At 36.5% G+C, this 22538-nt stretch overlaps 2 protein-coding genes across 2 annotated transcripts in view; both read right to left on the reverse strand.

Moving 5' to 3' along the window:
• Positions 1–10229, reverse strand: part of LOC145774029 (matrilin-1-like) — a 27954-nt gene extending 17725 nt beyond the window's left edge. The window contains exons 1-12 of the mRNA XM_082585162.1: positions 10172–10229; positions 9817–9876; positions 9144–9206; positions 8071–8088; positions 7791–7826; positions 6755–6790; positions 6176–6256; positions 5766–5819; positions 2214–2249; positions 1713–1763; positions 1438–1509; positions 895–948 (exon numbers count right to left, since the gene is read on the reverse strand). Coding sequence (XP_082441288.1) covers positions 895–948; positions 1438–1509; positions 1713–1763; positions 2214–2249; positions 5766–5819; positions 6176–6253 — 345 coding nt within the window. The 5' untranslated portion in view covers positions 6254–6256; positions 6755–6790; positions 7791–7826; ... (2 more) ...; positions 9817–9876; positions 10172–10229. The remainder of the gene's footprint in view (positions 1–894; positions 949–1437; positions 1510–1712; positions 1764–2213; positions 2250–5765; positions 5820–6175; positions 6257–6754; positions 6791–7790; positions 7827–8070; positions 8089–9143; positions 9207–9816; positions 9877–10171) is intronic.
• Positions 6745–21723, reverse strand: LOC145773934 (uncharacterized). The gene is made up of 14 exons (XM_082585057.1): positions 21720–21723; positions 21173–21277; positions 19851–20023; positions 18685–18829; positions 17188–17273; positions 16349–16476; positions 10982–11129; positions 10497–10499; positions 9817–9876; positions 9144–9206; positions 8331–8392; positions 8071–8088; positions 7791–7826; positions 6745–6790 (listed from the first exon to the last, which is right to left on the reverse strand). The coding sequence occupies exons 1-14, from the start codon at positions 21721–21723 to the stop codon at positions 6745–6747; spliced, it is 1077 nt and encodes a 358-aa protein (XP_082441183.1).
• Between the last annotated feature and the right edge of the window lie 815 nt (positions 21724–22538).

Here is a 22538-nt window from a genome sequence, read left to right on the forward strand (position 1 = left end):
TTTACATTTCAAAGTAATTGCACTAACAGTTATATTGCACTAACATTAACATTTGTATAACTAGCATTGCACGAAAATGTGTAGCCACCTGAGACGAAATGCTTATTGTGAATAGCAAGAAGGTAGAAAAATTACCAGTGTAGGTTTAGAAAAATCGAAAGGAACAAAAACTAAAAGTCCAGAAATCTCACATTTCTAGCATATTTCCTTCTGAGAAACATTTCACTACTAGAGTGGGGCGTCCTCATAAAGCCCCGTGTCGCTACAGATAGGGTTAAAACGTAATGTAATGATTAATGATTAAACGGCTACTTTAACTTTTTTTTTCATCGCTGACAGCCTAAGAAATATGGCTTTGGTCGTATAAAAACCTTTTGTGATTTTATGATAACTGAAATTGTTAAAGCACATTAATGTTGTAAATTCCGATTTTATGCACTGTTACAACAAGAGTCTATATTTCAAAAAGTAATATAATGATTAATGATTAAACGGCTACTTTAACTTCTTTTTCATCGCTAACAGCCAAAGAAATATGGCATTGGTCGTATAAAAACCTTTTGTGATTTTATGATAACTGAAATTGTTAAAGCACATTAATGTTGTAAATTCCGATTTTATGCACTGTTACAACAAGAGTCTATATTTCAAAAAGTAATATAATGATTAATGATTAAACGGCTACTTTAACTTCTTTTTCATCGCTAACAGCCTAAGAAATATGGCATTGGTCGTATAAAAACCTTTTGTGATTTTATGATAACTGAAATTGCTAAAGAACATTAATGTTGTAAATACCGATTTTATGCACTGTCACAACAAAGTCTTATAAAACATTTTCCTTGCAAACAAAATATAATGTTCTAAGCAGTGCTGTAAATGAAATAAACTAACCGGTTTTCCTGCAGGACCTGGCTTTCCGCATAATCCAGGAGGCCCACACATGCCCTGAATGATGCAAAGTAGTAAAACAACCACTCAAACTTATCATGTGTTCAAACTTTCGTCTGCATCAATAGCGCTAAAAAGAAAGCAACCACTGCCAGAACGAAATAAGAATCAGATCAAGAAGATTTGTCACACTCCGTACAAGCAGGGTAGCCATAAACAACAAAAGCGTTCACTATATGTGTAAATAAAGTGTTTTTATTCGTGATATCATTTCAGTTTGCCTTTTGAATTTTCATTTTAAAAGTTGCTGTTGAAAAAATGCGATACCGTAACTCAAGAACTAAATTTCTTTTTGATTCTTTAGCGATATGAACAACTAAAACAAATACGATAATACTGATCTGAAACGACAATGTGTCACTCTGTTTATGACGGCAACTTTTAATGAGCAAGATCTCACTGTAGTACACATTGGATTATTTTTACGTTTCAAAACAAAAAAAACAGAAACAGAAAATCAATAACTAAAGAGAAAATCAGCAATACCTTTGGTCCTCCTTTACCCTCACGTCCGGGTTCACCACTTGGTCCTTGTGGGCCTGGAACGCCGGATTCTCCCTAAAATTTAATGATTTCGAGCTGTAAAGTAAGCTATAGCCTACCTCGGAGCAAAAATTTGAAAATAAATATACTTCTCTAAGCAAAACGATTATTTCTGTATTTTTATCTAGTAATTCCAATAATAATTTTTTGTGTAAAAATTATTCTTCTTCTTAAATTGACACCAAGTAAGTGATATGAAATAGATCCAAAAATTTTACCCTTTCTCCTTTCCCCTTTTCTCCCTTAGGTCCGATCATTCCTTCATCGCCCTTCAATAAAAATAAAGCATATTGTTGGGATTTTCGACTTGTTATCCAACCATGTTGAAAAGCAGTAAGAAACAATCTAAACTCATTATTATCCACTCATGAACACAAAAACCAAATCTTTGACCTGAGAATTAGTTTTGTATCACTTTTGTATTGTTCGTGTTTTTGATAAATTGATTGTTGACTGCAGCTAAACCAAACATTTCCATGCATTACAAGATTATAATTGCATTGATATTGTACGAAAATGTTGCAGTTTCAAACTCACACATGCTTAAACAAGAGCCTGACAAACTGTAACGTTGACAGCCTGAACTGATGCAAAGTTAGCACAAAAAAAAAGTCAAAGCATAAACAAAGATATCTGAAACAACGAAAGGTGAAGTTATGATTTGATAAAATTTCTACTTTGAAAAGGCGACTTTAATTTACGCCATTTCTGAATCTCACCTTTTCTCCAGGACTTCCTTTCGATCCGATTTCTCCCTACAAAATTAAAAACAGTTAGAATATTTGATTTTATATGAATAAGATTAATGACGGAGTTATCTTAACAAAATAAAAAGCTTTAATCCATATAAAATACTTAGGTTACTGAACACGCTTGTTTTGCTTTGAATTCCTAGCTGTACAATTGCCATCTGTACATTTTTTTATGGATTGTTTTAGCCTATATTTTAAACCTTTCCCAAATAGCCTACTGTGATATCGAGGTGAGGTAGCCATCATCAACATAACAACATTGTTACCAACCACATTCTAGGTCATGTTGTGTGTATTTTGTTTGCAAACAACTATTTTACCGTAATTGAAACTTTAGACAGAATGTCTTTTGCAGCGATATTCTCCGACACACCATAGGATTCGAACCATTGTCTCTTGAACTTGTCATTTCAGTTTACTTGGCTAAGATAGGCTATATGTTTAGTAGCGCATATTGCAGTCGACAAAATTCTATTGCAGTAGATACAGAAAAACATCAATAATGTGTGCTGCTATTAACATTAGAACCACATATATACACAGTAGGGTGCATCATCTGCCCTTTTTCGTTTAAATTTTGTTCTGCAGTTGTCAGAAGTGTTCCTTTTGTCAAAGTAAACACACCTGTGAAGTTTTATGCGAAATGATTTGAATCTAGGGGTACCACATTGCGAATGAATTTTTAACATATAGACGTCAAGCGAAAAATGAGAAAACCCTAGTTTCAGATGGCATGTCTGTGGTACACATATGTACCGTTAGTCCAAAAGCGTTAAATCACTCATTTTAGGGTTTTTCTATCTAAACTGCACACCTTTTGATCATTTTATTGCAAAAAAATATTCGTTGAACTTTATCTAAACTTTAGCATTCACTGTTTTGGTCACAAAACACCAATAAATGCACATTGTTTTGCCGAATTTGCAAAATTCTGTATTTTCCGAATTGAAATAACACAGTTCGAAAAGGCACAGTTTCCTGTTCAACTAAATATGCAGTATCCATTGATCATTGTTGTTTATTTCCTTCTTCCGTAAATTCGGCACTGCCGATAGCTGCCTTTAACAGTCTGCAGAACAGTTTGGAATCTCTGTTCAGACTTTGCCGATGAAAGATAGTCGCATCCAAGCTTGACGCCCCGTTCAGCTACATCATTCACTACTCTCAGCTGCCTTACAACTGTGCAGCAAGCTGCATATGAAGGACATCTGTCTCACTGAAGAACATCTTCGTCCATGAAACTTGTACAATGGCCAAGCTTTAGTGCTGCAAAAAGGAACCAGGAATCTTCATTGATTAGATCAGCCAACTTCGTGGCTGGCAACACTGGAATCAACCTTGGCTTTCCAAAACCTTCTCCAAATCTTTTTAATGGCTGTCTGAAACTTTTCATTTTCTTTAATATTGCTCTTGCCATTGCTGCTTTCTCAGCTGGCAGTGTCTTGAAGCTGAAAAGGGCAAAGGGAGCAAGTTAACCCAGACAAGTACCACGTGTGTAGCATGAAATACTTGAGCGCTACTTCTGCTACTAGCTTGTCTTCTTCTTTGTATTGGTGTAAGACTTCAATAAAGCGCAAGTCATTTGTTGGTGCATTGACTTGGCAGTTTGGCACGGTGCTAAAAACCAGTACCAGCCATAGCACGACAAGATAAACTTGACAAGACGTTTAAACTTTGCAATTTGAATGTAATACACCATTTGCACGTCATGAACCAGTATGTCTAATAGAAAGCAAAGGGATAAGTGTTCAACCATGTCGGAGTTGGTGTTTTTGTAATAGCAAAGTAGCCTACTAGATGCATAGTTGCTTGGGCGTGTGTCCAGTGAAAGCCCTGGATTTCATTTTGCACATGAAAGAAATAATTCTCTGAAAAGTCCATTGCAATCAAAACTTCACCTTCTTGCAAATTTTCTTTTCTGGACTTGTAATATTTTGATTGTGCTTTGGACACATAACTATGTGGAAGAAGTTAGACCAGCATCTCAATCAAGCTTTCTATGAAATCCGAAACACTCCTGATCATCGTAACAATTTCTGCTCTATCAACTGTCGTCCACTGTTCAAAAGTGATGTCTTCATAATGATCCTCAAACAGCGAGTTAAGGTGGCTTCTCAAAACTTCTAAAGATGGACATTGGTCACACTTGCAAAACATGCATTCTCTTGAGGTAATATCACAGACCATTAAAGAAAGCAAGTCTTTGAAAGATTCTGCCAAGTTTGCCGCCTCTATCAGTAATTTAGGATTCTCATGAATTAGACAAACACAAACTAAATGGGTTCCGGAAGTTCCTGCCAAAACGCACCATTTTGGTCTTAATGTGCAAAATTTTGACAAACCAATCTTCATATCTGGTTGTCTCTTTTTAAACTCCTGATACAACTCATTTAGTGTCACCAAAACCAATCTTTTTTGTTGATAGCATTTTTTGCCCACACACACTTTATCCTTTTGACCTGGCAGTAACCTATTAAATTCATCATCTTCATGGAACTTCAAAACAGAATCAATAATGTGGTTGAGGTTTTGGTGACACTAAATGAGTTGCATCAGGAGTTTAAAAAGAGACAACCAGATATGAAGATTGGTTTGTCAAAATTTTGCACATTAAGACCAAAATGGTGCGTTTTGGGAAGAGCTTCCCGAACCCATTCAGTTTGTGTTTGTCTAATTTATGAGAATCCCAATTAACGTTGTAACTGTTGTATAAGACGTTGTAACCGGTCACGGAATTGGTTTTACCGTCTCCCCTCAGTCAGTTGTTTAAACTGTGCTACCTATCTTTCCTTCACTTTATAAAATACATGGTACACTTACTACAGCAAATTACCTCATTTCTACTCAAATATCCCACTTCATATTTGGAAGGTAGAAAGCCAAGAAAATTACCTTTCATTAAAGCCAAGTTGCAGAAAAATCGAAGTAGAGTGTTTTTTGCTATAGGCGATCAAAGTTTCGTCATGCATGACTGATCACAAATAGTCATGTGTGAAACTAGCCACTTGGTGGCCTATAGTGATATAAAAACAAACAAACAATATATCTTTTCAGAATCTCCTTACTTTGGATAACTCATATGCATTGGAATTTTCAAGTTACCATTTGAAACACCTTCATAATAGGTCAAACAAAATTTGCAGTTAAATTTTATGCATGAGCGATCACGAAAAGGGCCAATTTTCAATCGCCGATATCTCAAAAAGTAGTGGGCCGATTTTGGTAAAATTGGTATCACTTTTCTCAGAATTGCACTAAGATTCCACATATGAAATGTCATAAACATCTACGGCATATGGTTCAACAACTGTACCAGTAGCCATGGAATTACCCCAAAATAACAAAAAATGACATAATTTAATCCAATTGTGGTACCCCTAGATGTTAATGAATTCTTCTGAAAAGTTTCACATCTTCAACAATCATAAAAAGGAACATTTTAATCCACTGCAGAAAACCAAACAAAAAAATGAGGGGCAGATGATGCACCCTAATACACAGCCACGTAGTAAATCCTACTTTGTCTCCAACTTCACCCTTGGGACCAATCATTCCTTTTTCTCCATCGTCTCCCTTTAAAATTTAACAATTCAAAAATGTATTTTATAACTCAATAACTTTTACACAACTTTTTGTTAAAGAAACAAGTCATAACATTATTTTGTTGACTCCAAATTGCCTTTCAAAAGTTTAAGTAGCCTACCAAGATACGAAGATGATGATGCTTTATGCATTGCATTAAGGAAAGCATTATAGAAACCAAATACTATTGGTCTAACTATAAGCAGAGTCAACTTATTGTTTTATGTAGTAGGGTCGTTTTGGTTCCAATGTGAGATACAACAAACGCCAAAAATGTAGATTAAAAACGTGGCCTACTTTCTTTCTGCAACGCGTCATGATCTCAAGGCACTTAACTTTTAACTTACTTTCCGTCCTCTTGGCCCAGGTAAACCAGGCTCTCCAAATCCTCCTTTATCTCCAACATTTCCTTTAGGTCCAATCATTCCCTAAGGAAAATTGTTGACCGAAACTTATTATTTTTCACGCTACAGAAATTGAGCAAATGCTGCAGTAATGCCGCAACACAGAAAAACAACAACATAATCTCCTGGGAAAAACACAGATAACCACAAGGCTATTTCGGTACTTCACATCATGTTGTTTAACAGTAGTTAACAGTAATTAACAGTAGTTTTACAGTAGTTAACAGTAGTTAACAGTAATTAACAGTAGTTTTACAGTAGTTAACAGTAGTTAAAGTAGTTAACAGTATTTTTGACAGTAGGCTAGTTATGTATCATATGCTCTGTTTGGTATGAACTATATACCGCGATGTGAAGATATAGCCTCCAAAAATATTCTTGATAGATTGATTGCTAAATATTCATCGCTTATAATAAAGAGCATATTGCAATTTAAAATTATATTCATTGCCTTCATCTATGATCTGCGATGTAGCCTAATTTTGAAAACAATGTACGCAAAGAAACAAAAGTTAGTCGTACCTTGCCGCCCTCAGGTCCAATGAAGCCTTTATCGCCCTGAGGTAAAATAAAAACACACATAAAGTTGATCTACATATACTTGGTTTCAATATTTACTTGAATCACAAAAAACAGCACAAAGTATTTGAACAGACTTGTGTCGAAAATGTCAAGCTATTTAAAGGTAGGCCTACCGGTAGCTCATATTAAGACATAGCAGAAGATATTCAGTTTTAATTTAACATAAAGTAGAGACCATCTGAGAGGTAGGCTGGCTAGTGTATCGAATACTTACCTGTCCGTTTGATCTGGATTCATTTTAGGTTTCAATCTATTGCCATGATTATCATGGCATGTCCTCTATCGGTGGCCGAGGAACTTCCTTATTGGTGGCCATTTTGTAATCAACAACAACATATGCGAGATTCGTTTTGTTTGGTTGGTTGGTTTTGAAGCTTTATCCTCGGAGGCTCGGACTGACAAAGCCTTGATAGGTTATTCCTGGTAGTTTCGCATACTTGTAGAGGCTCTTGACGCAGGGCCGGTTACCGAAATTGACAGAGTGAAGTTTTCCCATTGTTGAAGTGTTGTTGCGGGGAATTATTCCATTCACTAGGTGCCGCTGAATGGAGAGCAGTCCTGAAATGCGTTGCTCAAGCGCACACTCCGAGAGTCGAACCAGCGCTGCGTGATGTTGAGCCGGGCGCGTAACCGCTGAGCTAACGGAGCGGACAAACACGGCATGTGTGGACATAAGCTACAATAAACTGTGTGAAAGCTAGATGATTTTATAACCGATTATTATACTATGTGTAAATGCAGGGAAAGAGGTTGTCTGATACTTTTGTGTATTATCCGCTTAACTGATCAACTTAAAATACAAATATCTTGATTCATCCATTATCCGGAATGTAAAATTTATTCATAACCAACCTAACCTCAAACTAATTCCAGCAGCAAAGATTAACATAATTATGGAACTTTTTTTGTTTGCAATTGTCTATACTTAAACTAAACTACAGGACAATGCAATAAAAAGAGAATGTTTTTAACTCACCTTCGGTCCAACATTTCCTTTGTCTCCAAAGGAACCCTACAGGGGAAAAATTTATAGAGTGACATAAACATTCATGCAAACATAATAAAGCAGCAATTGGAACTAAAATTGGCAAAAGTAAAGTCTAGCCTACTACACGAAGTCACGGCGTTCTAGACATGGTTAAATTAATCCAACCAATTGGTTTCCGCCGGTTTGAACTTTAATGTGCAATGAAAATGCTCAAAGCAAACAAACATAAAGAATGTCATAAAATATGAAACATAACGATCCTACTTACTTTGTCTCCTTTATTGCCCTGAAACAAAGTAAAAAACACAAAAATCAAAAGCTTTTCAAATTCTTTCGTAAAGTTAAGTAATTGTGCTACTGCACAAAGAGATGTTTTTATATTAATTTATTGATTTTCTAGACTAGATCTCGATTTTGATCGACATCTGCCTTGACTTGTCGTGGTGGGAGTGCCTGTATGACACTCGCAGGAAGGCGGTTTGACTCCGCCCGAGAGAGTACGTATCTGTGCATTGGCAAGGTCCTTACCCAAGCATGTCAAAATTGGGATCAGCTGACTTGACGCCCAGCCTTTCGCTGGTATCATTTGTCTGTTGTGTGGCATATAATTCGCAGTGTTATGCTACATGTTGCTACAGTGAAAGCAATTGAAAATGATTTTCTTATTATTATTGCCGCTTCGTTTGATCTATGTCCAAGCGATGACATTGCTTTATTGTCGTGGTTTTTGTCGCTCTCTTAGCTTATCTCCACAAACGTTTAACCAACCGATCCAAAGTGAGTTAAACCATTATACACCCCAATAAAACAGGAATGTTCCCAACGTGTTTGAAACATTGGCGTGGTCTCATTCGGGCAAGGTTATTGATCTAGTAGCTAGTTCTACAAAGAAGAATGGTTCATCGAATAAACGAGCAAGGATAACTTTTCATGATGCAAATAATTAATGTTTGAATGTTTGATTTTCTTGTGTGCTGACATTTAAGTGCCATAACTTGTTACCTATAACCTACTTACATTTATAGATCAACTGCCTTAATTCGTATTACGTTGTCAAGTCAATCTAAATTCAGTTATGATATAATTTGACATTTAATGATATAAATTTAATATTCAAATGGCTTCATTAACTGATATGGAATCCTGCTTAATGACATCACTTTTTTCAACGTCACAACTTTGAAAAGCTACTTTAAGATATTTGTTATCTATTGTCAGTCTAAACGGAAAAAAAAATATTAGGAACCACAGTAGTAGCTAAATCCACCTACAAAGGTTGCTACTTATTTGTACGTTTTTATTGTATTGGATGTATTTACAAAAAAACAAAAACAATTTTACCGGTGGACCGTCAAATCCAGGGTTGCCTTTTGGTCCGACTTCTCCTTTCTTGCCTTGAGGACCCTGAACATAAAAGTCAATGTAGCAAACTAATATCATGCTGCATTTTCCAATAACCACCATATATTCTGCCATAAGGAACTTCTCTTATGGTGTTGTTTTATATGTAGGCTACTCATAACGTAGTTAAAAAAAACGCATCAAAATTATGCTTTTTAGCTATGAGCACTAGTAGGCTACTGCTGTGTGATCTTTTACTTGCTAGGTTAACCTGATGCTGCCAGAAAATCCTCATTTTTTAATCATTAGTTATTATTATTAAAGGATTACTTATTTCCATCAGGCCAACAGATGCATACAACTTGACATATAATACAAGGAAGGCCATTAAAATGTTACTTGTCGAAACAGTGGATTTCGACATATTATAATTTATTTACATTTGTTTGTACCCATAAATTTATTGAGTGAGCATTTAAAACATAACACAACGGATTACGGTACAGTTTTGTCAAAAGAACGTAAAAAACACAATAAAGACAAACAAGCTGTAAAATTTCATCATGAAAGCCTCCAAACTACCATACGTTATGTAAAGAACTCGGAACAATCATTTGAAAACAACACTAACAAAAATGATCATCTCAAATGCTTTATGAACACTTAACATTACCTGAATAAACTTTCCTGGGGGTCCTTTAAGTCCCGAAGGTCCTCGTGGTCCAACTGGAAGCTGAAGTGAGCACATCGGAAAAATGTTTTATTTTAAAAACTTTGCAATTTTATTTCAAGAGAAATGCTGGGCACTCAAAACGCTTGGTCAACATTTTATAGTGCATTAAAATGAAACATGAACACGTGTATGAATGTATGTTCATTATCGCAACTACAAGGTATTTTTGTGCGAATTCTAGTGCTACAGTAAGCATCCAAACATGCCTACAAAATGGAGTTGCTTGAAAAAGCATAACTTAACCTTTCTATAATATTTCTATCAACTTTGCAAACAAGTTAAGCATGCTTCTTACCTCACAAGAGCAGGTGCAATTGTTGCAATAATTTCCAGTAATTCCAGAAGGTTTTGGGTAACACTATCATTATAAAAATAGTATTCCTTAATACGAAAAGTTAACATCAACAAAAAGACTGATTTTTAAAAGTCTGGAGAGCTGAAAATAGTTATTATTCTAGAACTAGACAAAGGTGATGCAACAAAACTTTGGTGCAAAACGAAGCTTTATCAAACTATGAACAAACAAAATTGTCAACTTTAACACTCTGCATCTTTATAGAGCGTTTTCCAATAATTTGTCAATGGTGTGCCCAGAAAGTTTCAAAGATATCTTGACTCACCGCCTGAAAAATAAAAATTCGATTTTAAACAGTTTTATGTAAAAACTAACCACATTTGAAGCTGTCTTACTATCAGTTTAGTTTTCAAATGCAATCTAGCATATAAAAATTCCAAACAAAATCAATCTACGGACAGTCATTAAGGCTATTTTCATAATCATTCACAAAAGTCATTGTTACGTGACAAATGCTTTAACAAAACTGTAGCGAAAAGTTTGGTTCTTTTTGATGGACTTCATTGAGCAAGAAGCTGCTGAACCTTGGACTAGTGAGCTCAATCAAGCAAAATTTGAGCTATTACTTCATCTTACGGGAATGTTAGACACACAAACAACCCAATTCAACGTCTGAATACGTTAAATCAATGTAAAAAAACGGTTGATTTGATGTCTGGGAAGTCAAAGCAAAGGTCTTTCTGCCAACAAAATCGGCTCTACAAGTAAGCCGATTGACGTTTGCTTTGATTGCCGCTTTTGTTAGCTTACCTCCAAGACATTAATAATGTTAGCCATTGTTTCGAAGGAAGTCATTTCCATAAAAGTGGACGTATCAGGTCTCCCAACTTTAGCCAACTTGTTAAGAATAGTTGTGTTTGGGCACAGCCCCTCGTTCCAGCCATACGATGGAAATCCGCTGTGTTAAAGTTTAGTCCTTTCTTCAGTTGATTACAAAGGTAAACTCTCCAAACAAAGCCAGACATAAAGTCAATAAAATCACGTTTATTGTTTTATGTTTATTTTTCTAAAAAATAAGCTTTTAGTTCAAAATCGCGTGTGATTTGGCAGCCGTTACAACAACGTCAAAGATTCCTCGTTTTTTAATGATATTATTGCACAATAGAAGACCCACCATATTGCGAGTATGAGCCTTTAAAGCACATAAGGACAAACTCGTCATTTAGTAAAAAGCATTTGATTTCATTTGATGTTGATAAAACTGAAAACATAACAAACTGAAAAGTTAATAAAACAGTACCGCATTGGAAAGATGAGTGTGTTATCAACAAAAGCCAGTTTAAGAGTATTGAAGCATTCAAAATACTTTCCAAACAATAGCGCGATAATGCGGTTTTGTTGAGTGACACCATGAAAGATCTGACCAGTGCTTCCACTTTGAAGGATTTTATCCCGAAATCGGGATTTTTCAACGCTTCGAAGGATAAAAAAGGGATTTGAAGAAAAGAAGGATTTTTTAGGGATTTTTAACAATTTTACATGGAAATTTTGTCTAAAAAAGGGATTTGTTCTTTTTAGCAATTTTAAAGAAAATTTTATTCATATTCCCTTTCAAAAGTTCTAAAAATGTCTGGAGTAACGATGATCAGCTGGTTTCCGTCGCCACTCGCCATCCGGAAACCCTCTCATTCTCGCTTCTTTCACCCATTCTCGCCTTTCCGTCGCTTCTCGCTTGGTTGATTTCTATTCTTGGCATTTTGGGAATTGGAGTTTAGACGCAAGTTCAGTGAGTGAGTTAGTTTTAATTCTTTTAGCTAAAATTTGGTAGTCCGTTGATTTACGGTTGAATTTGAATAGCAATGACAAAGTTTAGTGAGCTTCGACGTACAGTGGCATGATAGGCTTAGGCTAGTGGTATCCTTCCGGTTTAGAAAAGTTAGTTATAGCCTATGCTAATCTATTATGGCGTGATAATACTAGAGCTAGCTAGGCTGTGTGTACGATATGTATAGTGTACACAGTCAGACCGAGTCAGTATCATGAATAGGCCTAGTATCTTAAAGTTTTTCATCAGTCTCAGATGATTGTGAAGATGTTACTGACAAGGAGAAAAAAGAGATAGCCTAGCCTATAGAGTTGAACAAGTTAGCACATCAAGGAAAACCAAACTAGACACAAAAAATAAATTGATTAATGGATGGATATTGGATACGGTAATTCGTTAGGCTACTGGACATTTACCACCTGTACATTTTCAGTGTTAGGGAGAAGTTAGGAGTCTGGGTGGGAAAGATTAGAGTGGTACCGGCACCGTAATTGGTAAATGATGTCCAGGACTCCAGGTGGTAAATGTCCCAGAACCGACTAACTGACAAGCAGTTTTTTGGCTGGACAGTGAACAAAGGAAGTAAACCATGTTATTGTAAAATATGTGTAGCCTACTATTCTAGTAAAACAACGTTGCTTCGACATATTGAGCTATAAACAATAGGCATGAATAGGCCTAGGCCTGAATTTTCATCAGCTTCAGATGATTGTGAATATGTTACTGATGAAGACAGAGAAAAAAGATGTAGAGTTGATAAAGTTAGTGCATCAAATAAAACCAAAACTGCATACAAAAATAAATTTGTTAAAGGATGGCAAACTGACAAGCGGTTTTCAGGCTGGATATTGAATAAAGACAGCAAACCATATTGCAAAGTAAGTGGCACTTTTGTGTACTGTACCAAAACAGGGTTAATTCGGTACGCTGCTACAGAAAAGCATCAAGCTAACTTTAATTCGGCAAGAAACACTGTAGGCGTCTCGGCAATGTTCGAAAGAAATAATGGCACTAAATCTAATGACATTGAAATAAAATGATGCTCAAATTCCATCCTATAGCAGGCCTACTCAACAGTATGTTCTGATTCATAAAGTTATGAAATATGTGTAATTTCTTGTAATAACTAAAATGACAACCTTTATTCAGGTCATACTTTTGAAGTACCAGTGGGTAATACATTTCATGAACAGCAAGGGCAACGCTGATGCAGAGTCAGTCTTAGAAATTTAATTTTGTATCAAGATTATCACCTATTTAGTCTATTCCAATGACTATTGTTCCTCTGTAGCCTGAATGAGTGTATTTTGGCTCATTTTGCCTTTTTTTTCACCACTTAAGCTACACATGCAGTGCCAGTGTTCACTGTTCACAATTAGTAGGCTAATGTTTTTAATAACTGAGTCTGAGTGTTAAGAGTATTAACTGAGTGTTACTGTGCTCCTATGATGTTATCATGTGGTGCTTATACTATGTGTTGAGATACTTCTTGTGTGGTGTATTATTTATATTTCCTGCCATAATGCCACTGGACATTAATATGTCAAATTTATGGTATTAGATTGGGTTTGTCAACTAAATCAGCCATGCTACTGCCTGCAAGGTGTTGTTTTTTGTAGCAATTTGAATAACCTACGTAGTACGTACCACTTCTTCAATTCACTGATTTTCTGTTCTTTCAGGTTAAAACGTAACTTAGGTGAGATTAAAAACTTTAAAGTTGTATTGGCACCTTTTTTAACTTAAATAACGTCAAAAATAACATTGCCTATCAAGGAAATTTTGAAGGATTTCCGACTGAGAAAAAAGGGATTTTTCAGGACAAAAAAGGAAATTGAAGAGGATTTATCAATTGTCAGAAGTGGAAGCACTGGATCTGACAGAGAATTTTGAGAAGTAGAAGGAGTCGCTTCAATGTAAAGCAGTGGCGTATCCTGGTTGGTTGAGCAAGGGAAGCAATAAAACTCGTGGGGGATCAGAGCGTGCCGAAGGCACGTGTTTTCTAGGGGGGTCCGGGGGCATGCCCCCCCCGGAAAATTTTTTGCAAAATTACACTCAAATAATGGATTATAGTGCTTTCTGGAAACACTTTTAGGGTAAAATTTGTATGAAATTTATAAGCAGATAAACAGCTACTGTATTAACTTATTAATGGTAGCTCTTACGCACGAACGGGCTAAAAATACGGCTAAAATTGGAAAACACCAAAAACTCAGCTACAGTTACCTACTGCTGTACGGTAGTAGCTTGAGCCAGAATTCATTTCAGTCAAGTTTAGCCTCGACCTCACATATCCTGTCTTATGCCAAAGTTTATCCAGCCAGGATAGCAGTGTAAAGCCAACGTTTGGCTCAAACTTTTGCTTACTAGGCCGATATTATAACCATAACAGCGCTTTAAATTTTTTCATTTTTAGCCCACGACGCAACATCCAACAGAGCAGAGTTGCCAGCCAGACAATGATAAGGTCTAAAAGCTAAAATAATACAAAAATAGGCCAAAACAAGGAAAATATTAGACAAAAGGGCCAAATGGATGTATTTCTGTTTCTATTCAAAATAATAAAATGTACATACATTTTATGACTTGTAGCGGATTTCAATAAATTGTAGCAAAAATAATTTTGCAAGTATAGCCCGAAAAGTAGCAAGTATAAAAGGACTGTAGCGGATGAGTTTTAATCCGCCACATTACGAGTATTAAACAAGTATAGAACATATATTGAATAATGGTGAACATGGTTTCATCTGGTAGGGTTACAATATTTGAGAAATATTGATTATATTATGCATTTTGAAGAATTAATTTTAAAAAAGCCTAATTTGAGGAATTTAGCCAATCTGGTAACTCTGCGACACGGAAGCGATTGAAAAGTTGCTTCCATGGATTAGTTAAAAGAAACGTAACTCGCGCAAACTTTGCTCTGCTTTTTTTCCTTAGTCTCTCACTTGTTTCTTAGTGTACCAAAAACGAGAGCAAGGGAAGCGATACGAATCTTCGCTTCCGTAAGCTTCCAACTTTTTTAAAATTAAAACCGAGCTGAAATCACACGGTGACATGAGTTAGAAACCGTTCTAATTTGTATTCAGGTAAAGAAATTACGAAACCGTTTCACTGAAAAATATAATTTTCTCTTTTTTCAATTTTGACAGGGGAAGCAATGCTTCCCTTGCTTCCATTGAGGATACGCCCCTGTTTATGCTTGTCAATGTCAAAAAGACAAAGATTGAAGGGAAGGGGTACCCACAATGAGCAAAATCGACTTTCGTAGCGTGGAAAAAGAGTAGGGACAAATTCTGTTATGTGTAAGAAATGCAGGAAGTGGGTGCATGAAAGATGTGCAAAGATGAGAGAGTAAATGTAGATCCGGAGATGGTTTTGAATGTAAAATATGCAAGAAGATTGAAGAAGGATTGGTTGGTACAATAGAAAAACTGAATGACAAAGTTGAATCAATGAATGCCTTTTGCTATCTAGGACATAGATTGAATGTCAGTGGTGGTTGTGAAGCGGCAGTGACCGCAAGAGTAATGTTTGGATGGGTGAAACTCATAGAATGTCGAGAGTTGTTGTGGTAGAAGATTTCCGTTCAAAATTAAAGGAAGAATTTATACTATTGCATGAGATGTCTGCAATGCTGTACGGAAGTGAGACATGGTGCTTACGGAAAAACGGGTTGGCGTTTTTAAGAAGAATTGAGAGAGCGATGGTGAGGGCAATGTGTGATGTGAAGCTGATGGAAAAAGGAATACCGAAAAACTTATGAATTTGCTTGCGTTGGAAATGGGAATGCGAATGGAGTGAATTGGTATGGGCATGTTTTGAGAAGGGCGCTGGAGTTACGAGTGGAGGGTCGTAGAAAACAAGGAAGACCTAAGAAAACGTGGAAAAGGCAAGTTGAAGAGGAAAGCAGCAAGGTGGGCTTGACAAGAGAGGACGCGTTAGACAGATCGATCTGGAGGCAGCGTGTGAAGGTGATTGCGTAACTTAGAGATGAATCCGGCCACCCTCAGTAACGCAGACATCACCGGATTAAAACTGGACTACTACTACTCTGCTAATAGTATCCTGACTATTGACAAGGGCCGGCAATGTTTTTAAATTTCAAAACATTTAGTTCTTCAATGATAACAATTACATCTTTGAAAGCAATAGATTTGTATCAATTCCTTATGACATATTGTAATTAGTTTTCAGGTGTCAAAACAATATTAAACAAATACGATAACTTATCAAAATAATTGCTTCATAATAATAGAAGATAGACACGACAAATATGTAAACTCCTTTCTGCGTCATTGTTTCTTTCTATCGACTCCCTATATGCACATTGTCTCAAACCTGTCACTTACTGGCACTCTCTAGTGACAGAGACAGGTATCACCGTGACTCCCGCTCGTCGTAGATCCTTAATCGAATATTCGATGTCGTTCATTGTCACGTTTGGATGACTGTTGCCATTCGTCATCACAATTACGATCTGGAATGATAGTTATCAGAACTGAAAGCAACACCAACTGCTTTTGTTTGAAAGATTTTCCAAGGCACACAAGACAAGATAATATTCTCAAACATTTCAATCCAGGACTATTCTCTAAGCACAAATGTTTATACTTCATAGTTAGCCTACAGTAAAAATGTGCTCATTATTCAAATTTGTCAAGATCAGAAATTATAGCTGTCAATTACATTCAATACCCTATCGTTCACCCCTTTAGCTCAGTTGGTTAGCGCGTGACTTTGTGAACGCTGTTCGCTGTTTCGACTCTTGGGGTATGCGCTTGAGCAACGCACGTTAAGGACCGCTCTCTATTCAGCAGCATCTAATGGATGGAATAATTCACGGTAACAACACTTCAACAATCGAAAACTTCACTCTGCCAATCTCGGTAACTGGCTCTTCGTCAAGAGCCTCTACAAGTATGCGAAACTACCGAAATAACCTGTGAAGGCTTTGTCAGTCTGAGGATAAAGATTCAACAACTAACCAACTAACCCTATCTGATTTTTTCCATAAAAAGAGAAAAAAAACACGTGTTGAAGCTCGAAAAGCTTGAAAAGCAAAACAAAGCTTGAAATGCCGAAAGTTGTAAAAAAAAAGTTAAAAAGTACCAGCCTATAACGTTAGCAACCCCAACTTGTATTTGACTGTTTAGAAACTGAAAGACCGAAACAAGGAGGACAGACTTACCGGCCGAGGGTTTGTTGGAGAAATTGCGTCTAAAAGACGTTGAGGTCTCGGTTGAGTTTGGATTTGGTTCACAGTAGCGTTAATTGCTGAAATGGAAATTTAACATTAATGAACTGTAACTTTTTGTCTTTGAGAAGCAATAAAGCTCTTCAAAACACAAATCAAATTGTCGTTGTTGTTAAAATATTGTGACCATACTGTTTCTATAAAATTTGCATAGATAGGCTACTTTTCCTTAAAAAATACAAATGGCGAGTGAAGGATGATCGGTTGGGGTGCTTAAATAAATAACAAAGCTTTAGAAGAGACTTGGTTTTGTTGAACCATAGACAGACAAAACAACGTAACTTTAACTGGTTTAACATGTTTTGTTACAAAGAGATATAACATAATTAAAAAATCAACTCAAACGTTTTCGACACGTACGTGCATCCTCATCACAAATTACTTAAATCTCCGATATACATGAAATGAAAATTATAAAATAAATCTGACTATGCACTATAACTGTAACGACACTTCGGACTGAAAAGCACAACCTGAACAAATGATACAGGAATGATTGCGAGTAAACTATATAGCGGGAAACAGATCCCTTGAGGTGTAAACTACAATCATGTGACAAACAAACAGAACACACACAAAAGGAACGATGAGCCACAGGCGAATAACTGCCTGTTGAGAGACGGATTATTACGTTTGATTCTTAACCCTTAGGCGGTTGGGCTCCTGGAGTCTTGCTCAGTTTGGGGGGGGGGCTGTCAATTCTTCTTATGCTTTAGGAGTGATATCTCTGTTATTTTTTAAGGTACGGTTTCAAAATTTGGGATTCACTTTGTAAAACTATTCACGCAGAGCATATCCGAAAATTAAAACTATGCAAATTTTAGAACTGCTTATATACGTTGAAATGTTGATGTGACTTATGACGTTTGAATTATTTGGTATTTTTTGATAGAGTAATGAAAAACATGCATTGCAATGTTGTGATGAAATTTTTTTTACATAATCTCAATTTAAATCATTTGATTAACAAGACATGGGCCAAATTAATTGCTTTCATCAAGCTGGTGGGAAAATTTTGAACAATAGAATTAGAAATATTTCAGAGGATGTGCTGAGAAATGCCTTATATCTCTCAATTTATAACCTTTATTCGCTCAAAATTTCAGCTCAATAGAGGTGAATAAAAGTTAGGAAAAGTCAAGAAATCTCGTAGTCGCAGCCTCAGTGGTTTTAGAGATACAACTGTTGATACAAAAAAGTTGAATTGACAGCCCCCCCCCAACCTTCAAAGGGTTAAGGCTTCCATGATCTTAGTCTGAAATTCAGATCTGCCCCGAAAGATGATTTTAAATTGGTCAATCGAGATACTGTCAGTGTACGTTACACAAGAGGCGATGTACTTTTTAATTGCACTTTTGGTTGCAAAAGTGCATTAACATAGAAGAATCGTTTAACAAGATGATGAGAAACATTACTCCGGTTAAACGTCACCTTTGTTGAGGAATGCTCCTTCTCCAAGAAATTTAAGTTTTTCCAGTTCTGTGTTGATCCTATCCATAATCTCTTTTCTTGTGGAGGGATTTGTATAATCTTCAAAGGAGGACAGTTCAAGAGGAAATATAATATCACTGCTGAACTGCAAAGAAGTATATTTAATATATGTGTGCGTTGAGTTTTTTTTACTTTTTGTCGTACGTAAGTTTAGGCCCTGAAATAATAGCAATCCACGTATATACACAACTACTACATAACCAACTCTCCTTTTGCATAATTATTAACGTTAGCAGATCCAAAAATATCTCCAGTAAGACTTTGGTGCTGTAAACTTAACAACAAAGTCTGTTTTACGTAGCAAAAGATAAACCTCCAACTGAAAGACATATGCAAGTTAAATGTGAAACTAGCAATTTTGCTGTACAGGTAGTCTATATAGTTTCACATTAAAAAAAATCGAAGGCTTAGTAGGATTTTTCTTCTTTTATTTAAACCTTTTTAAAAAGAAGAAAGTTTGAAGATTTAAACCTTTTTGTATAAACAGTCATTGGTCCTGAGCAAGTCCGCTTATGACGAAAAATTTCTAAGATCTGATTGTAAGTGGAAGTGACGGAGTGAGTCATTTATAGAGCACGCAGAGGCAGAAAAACTGAAGAACTCCAAAACTTTACTGTTTCCCGGCGTTGGCCTCTCCCTATGAAAGCCTCAATGCTGATCAATCACCTACAGTACTCTCCGACGTTAAAATTGTTTCCATTAACTAAGAACAAATAGGGTATAGCACGTTCTGAGATCAGGGAGTGTGATGTGGACAAACAAACGGCTAGCTCAGAAGCGCAAGGCTAGCTCGAAGTGGATTTATTCATAGCTTGTCACACTAGACAAGTGTAACCACCAGATAAGAGCATTGTCTGTATTGTCTTTTCGGTCATTGTTATCACAGGAAAGGCTAAAGGAACAGTTGGTGAGGATGTGCTCGAAGTGGATGAAGACAACAAATACATTCATACCTGCCTTGACATCTAGTTTAAGTTACCGCCACCAAATTCAAGTTACAACGTGCAAAAGATGCACATTATTATTTTAAAACTCATGTTCTAAATTTCTTTAAGTCATGTGTGGTTATTGCGTCATCCGGTGGAACATATTGACTTTCCAGTCACCTGCATCACTGCGAGTCTCGTTTCGTCTCCTCCATATTGAATGTTATTTGTCCGTCCAATCCGACGAAGAAGTTTTTTTAAGAACTTCATCATGCGGCCATGGTAATCCCTGAAGCAAGCACTGCTATCAACAGCTATGACGACATCGTTGGCACATTTTGGTTGTATAAGCTCTGAAAAACAGGAGTTATTGTTTCAGTGCAAGAAGTAAAAAAAATGTATCGATATATTATTATTTCCTAGAAAATATTAACTATTAACGCTCAATGCTTGACAAGCTTTGCCTTAGTGTTAATTGTTTGTTTACCAGTAAATGGGTATTGTTTTCAAAATTGGCAGAAAGCAAAATAACACAAGTTGCAGTTTTGGCAGTTACCCAGCTATACGTCAGCCCAAAGGCGTAGGAGCATAATATGCTGCCGCCCCTGGTTTTCGTTGAAAATGCCGCCCTAAGTAGACTGCAGCAAATTTTGAAATAGTTTCATGTTCAAAGCAAACTTTTCAATAAAAATAATTACAAATAAATGTGCCGCGTCTCAGAAGTTCTATATTGCTTGAGAAAGAAGCCTCACTGTCTCAGCGTTAAGGCCAAAAATAAAAGACAAAAAATGGACAACAAATGTATTAGGCAAATAAAAGATCAATAGCCGCCTCAAAATTGAACTTTTCGAGCTTTCGCCGAAGCAAAATCAGCGATAATATCTTTAAAATCAAGTTTTTGAACGTAGTCCCTTTCTATAGAAAGAATCGATAGAGCTGATAGCCGAACATCATTCATGGTAGAACGTAAATACGACTTTATCATTTTGAGCTTTGAGGTGTGCTAGCTGTCTCTTTGTAAATCATTTTCTTGTTTTACTTTTTATTTATTTTTGCATTACTTCATTTCTCGTGCTGTGTGCACTGTGCAGCCTCATTTTGCCGCCCCCTTGCAGCCTGCCGCCCCTGGCGCAGAGCTAGAACCGCCAAGTGGCTGCTACGCCACTGCGTCAGCCCTTTGACAGTGATTCAGCGTTTCCAGACTGTCAAGCAATCTACCAAAAGCTTGATTTTATTGATTTGAGACACACCTCCTGTATTCATCTGAGCAAATTGATTAGGCTTTGCAGCTAGATGCAAACACTTCTCGAAACCAGCAGAGTGACCCTTAGTGGGCCTACAATCCCTCACAGAAACCATATAATCCACACAAAACATACCGCACTATCAATCATTCTGTATAGCCTAAATTTATCAATAAAGTTATTTAACAGTAGATTTAAGTTTGCGATTTTATGGAGAAAAAGCTAAACGTTTTATTAATTTACTGCATCTTCGCTTACTTTTTGGAGGGGGTTTACAGCATACGCAGGTGCAATCTCCTCTGACTACATCTGGAGGCAAAGGTTCTACTTCAAGTACTGGGTCATCGCTCAAAATTCCGTTTCCTCAGCGAAAAATGGTCTTTATTTTTAGCCTTTTTCCGATGACATTACTTTGGATAAAAAAAATAAAAACTACTGCCCCGGCAAACACCCTCATTTTAATATTACACTGAAAATTGATGCAACTAAACAAGTTTAGCTACAACCTGTAAAATAATAAATGTGAAAGCACTTTTATCAAGTCAATAATAAAATTAAGTAGCAGCCTAAAAAAAATTTATTTAAAATATGATAACTGGTTATCTCAAACAAACACAAAAGAAAATATCTTCAAAGTTTCAATTTCATTCCCGAGGGTGTTTTATTTTAAGCCGTTTGAAGAGTTTATTGAATCGTATTTCAAGTTGACACACCTCAATGTTCTCTCGTGACTAACGGGAAATCCTCTGCGAATGGTGTCATATAGAGTTAGACCAGTGCTTCCCAACCTTTTTCAGTTCGCTACCCATTTTTAATGCAAGTTTTATTGTGCGACCTACAATGAGATATGACATCTTTATTATTATGGCATCTTTACTACTGACGTACGCACTGAAATAGTTAATGCGACATAACACATTTAATTTTGTTACATTGTTGCATAATTATTACGTAATGATAATGCAATAATTTCCCCGATCTAATAGAAAACAGGGTGACAATTCATAAAAATGGAAAGTCAACAAGTGAAATGAAGATAAAAGTGGCGATGGCTAAAGCGCAGTACTGTTCAAGTGTTCAAGACCAAACTGCGGCTTGTGAGATCCATAGTAATGTCGGTATTTTTTAGAAAAATTTAGCATTGATTGATTGATTGATTGAATCTTTATCCTCGGACTGGGAAAGCTTCTTGCAGAGCTTAATCCTGGCAGTTTCGCATACTTGTAGAGGCTTTGAATCACTGACGCAGGCCCGGTCACCGAGATTGACAGAGTGAAGTTTACAATTGTTGAAGTCTTGTTGCCGGGGTACTGTTCCATCCATTAGATGCCGCTGAATGAAGAGCAGTCCTTAACGTGCGTTGCTCAAGCGCACACCCCGAGAGTCGAACCAGCGCCGCTTGATCTTAAAGCTTCTTCGTTCCAGAAGTGACGCGCTAACCAACTGAGCTATCGGGGCTGACAATGCAATCAGTAACATTAGAAATGCTTCGCGACCCACCTAAAACAGCTTTGCGATCCACCGGTTGGGAAGCACTGATATAGACTGTTTCCAAACACAGGGATTATCAAATCATTCACAAAAAGTTGGATAGCTCTTGGAAACGGATAATGATAGGCAGATA

Source organism: Aplidium turbinatum, chromosome 7, assembly GCF_918807975.1.
Source record: "Aplidium turbinatum chromosome 7, kaAplTurb1.1, whole genome shotgun sequence".
Classification (NCBI taxonomy): domain Eukaryota; kingdom Metazoa; phylum Chordata; class Ascidiacea; order Aplousobranchia; family Polyclinidae; genus Aplidium; species Aplidium turbinatum.

Coding starts and splice junctions, on each gene's coding strand:
- LOC145773934 (XM_082585057.1), bottom strand. Junction 18,830..19,850: donor CGAGACTCGCAGTGATGCAG/GTGACTGGAAAG, acceptor ACTTCTTTGCAG/TTCAGCAGTGATATTATATT. Junction 16,477..17,187: donor CTCCAACAAACCCTCGGCCG/GTAAGTCTGTCC, acceptor CTATCATTCCAG/ATCGTAATTGTGATGACGAA.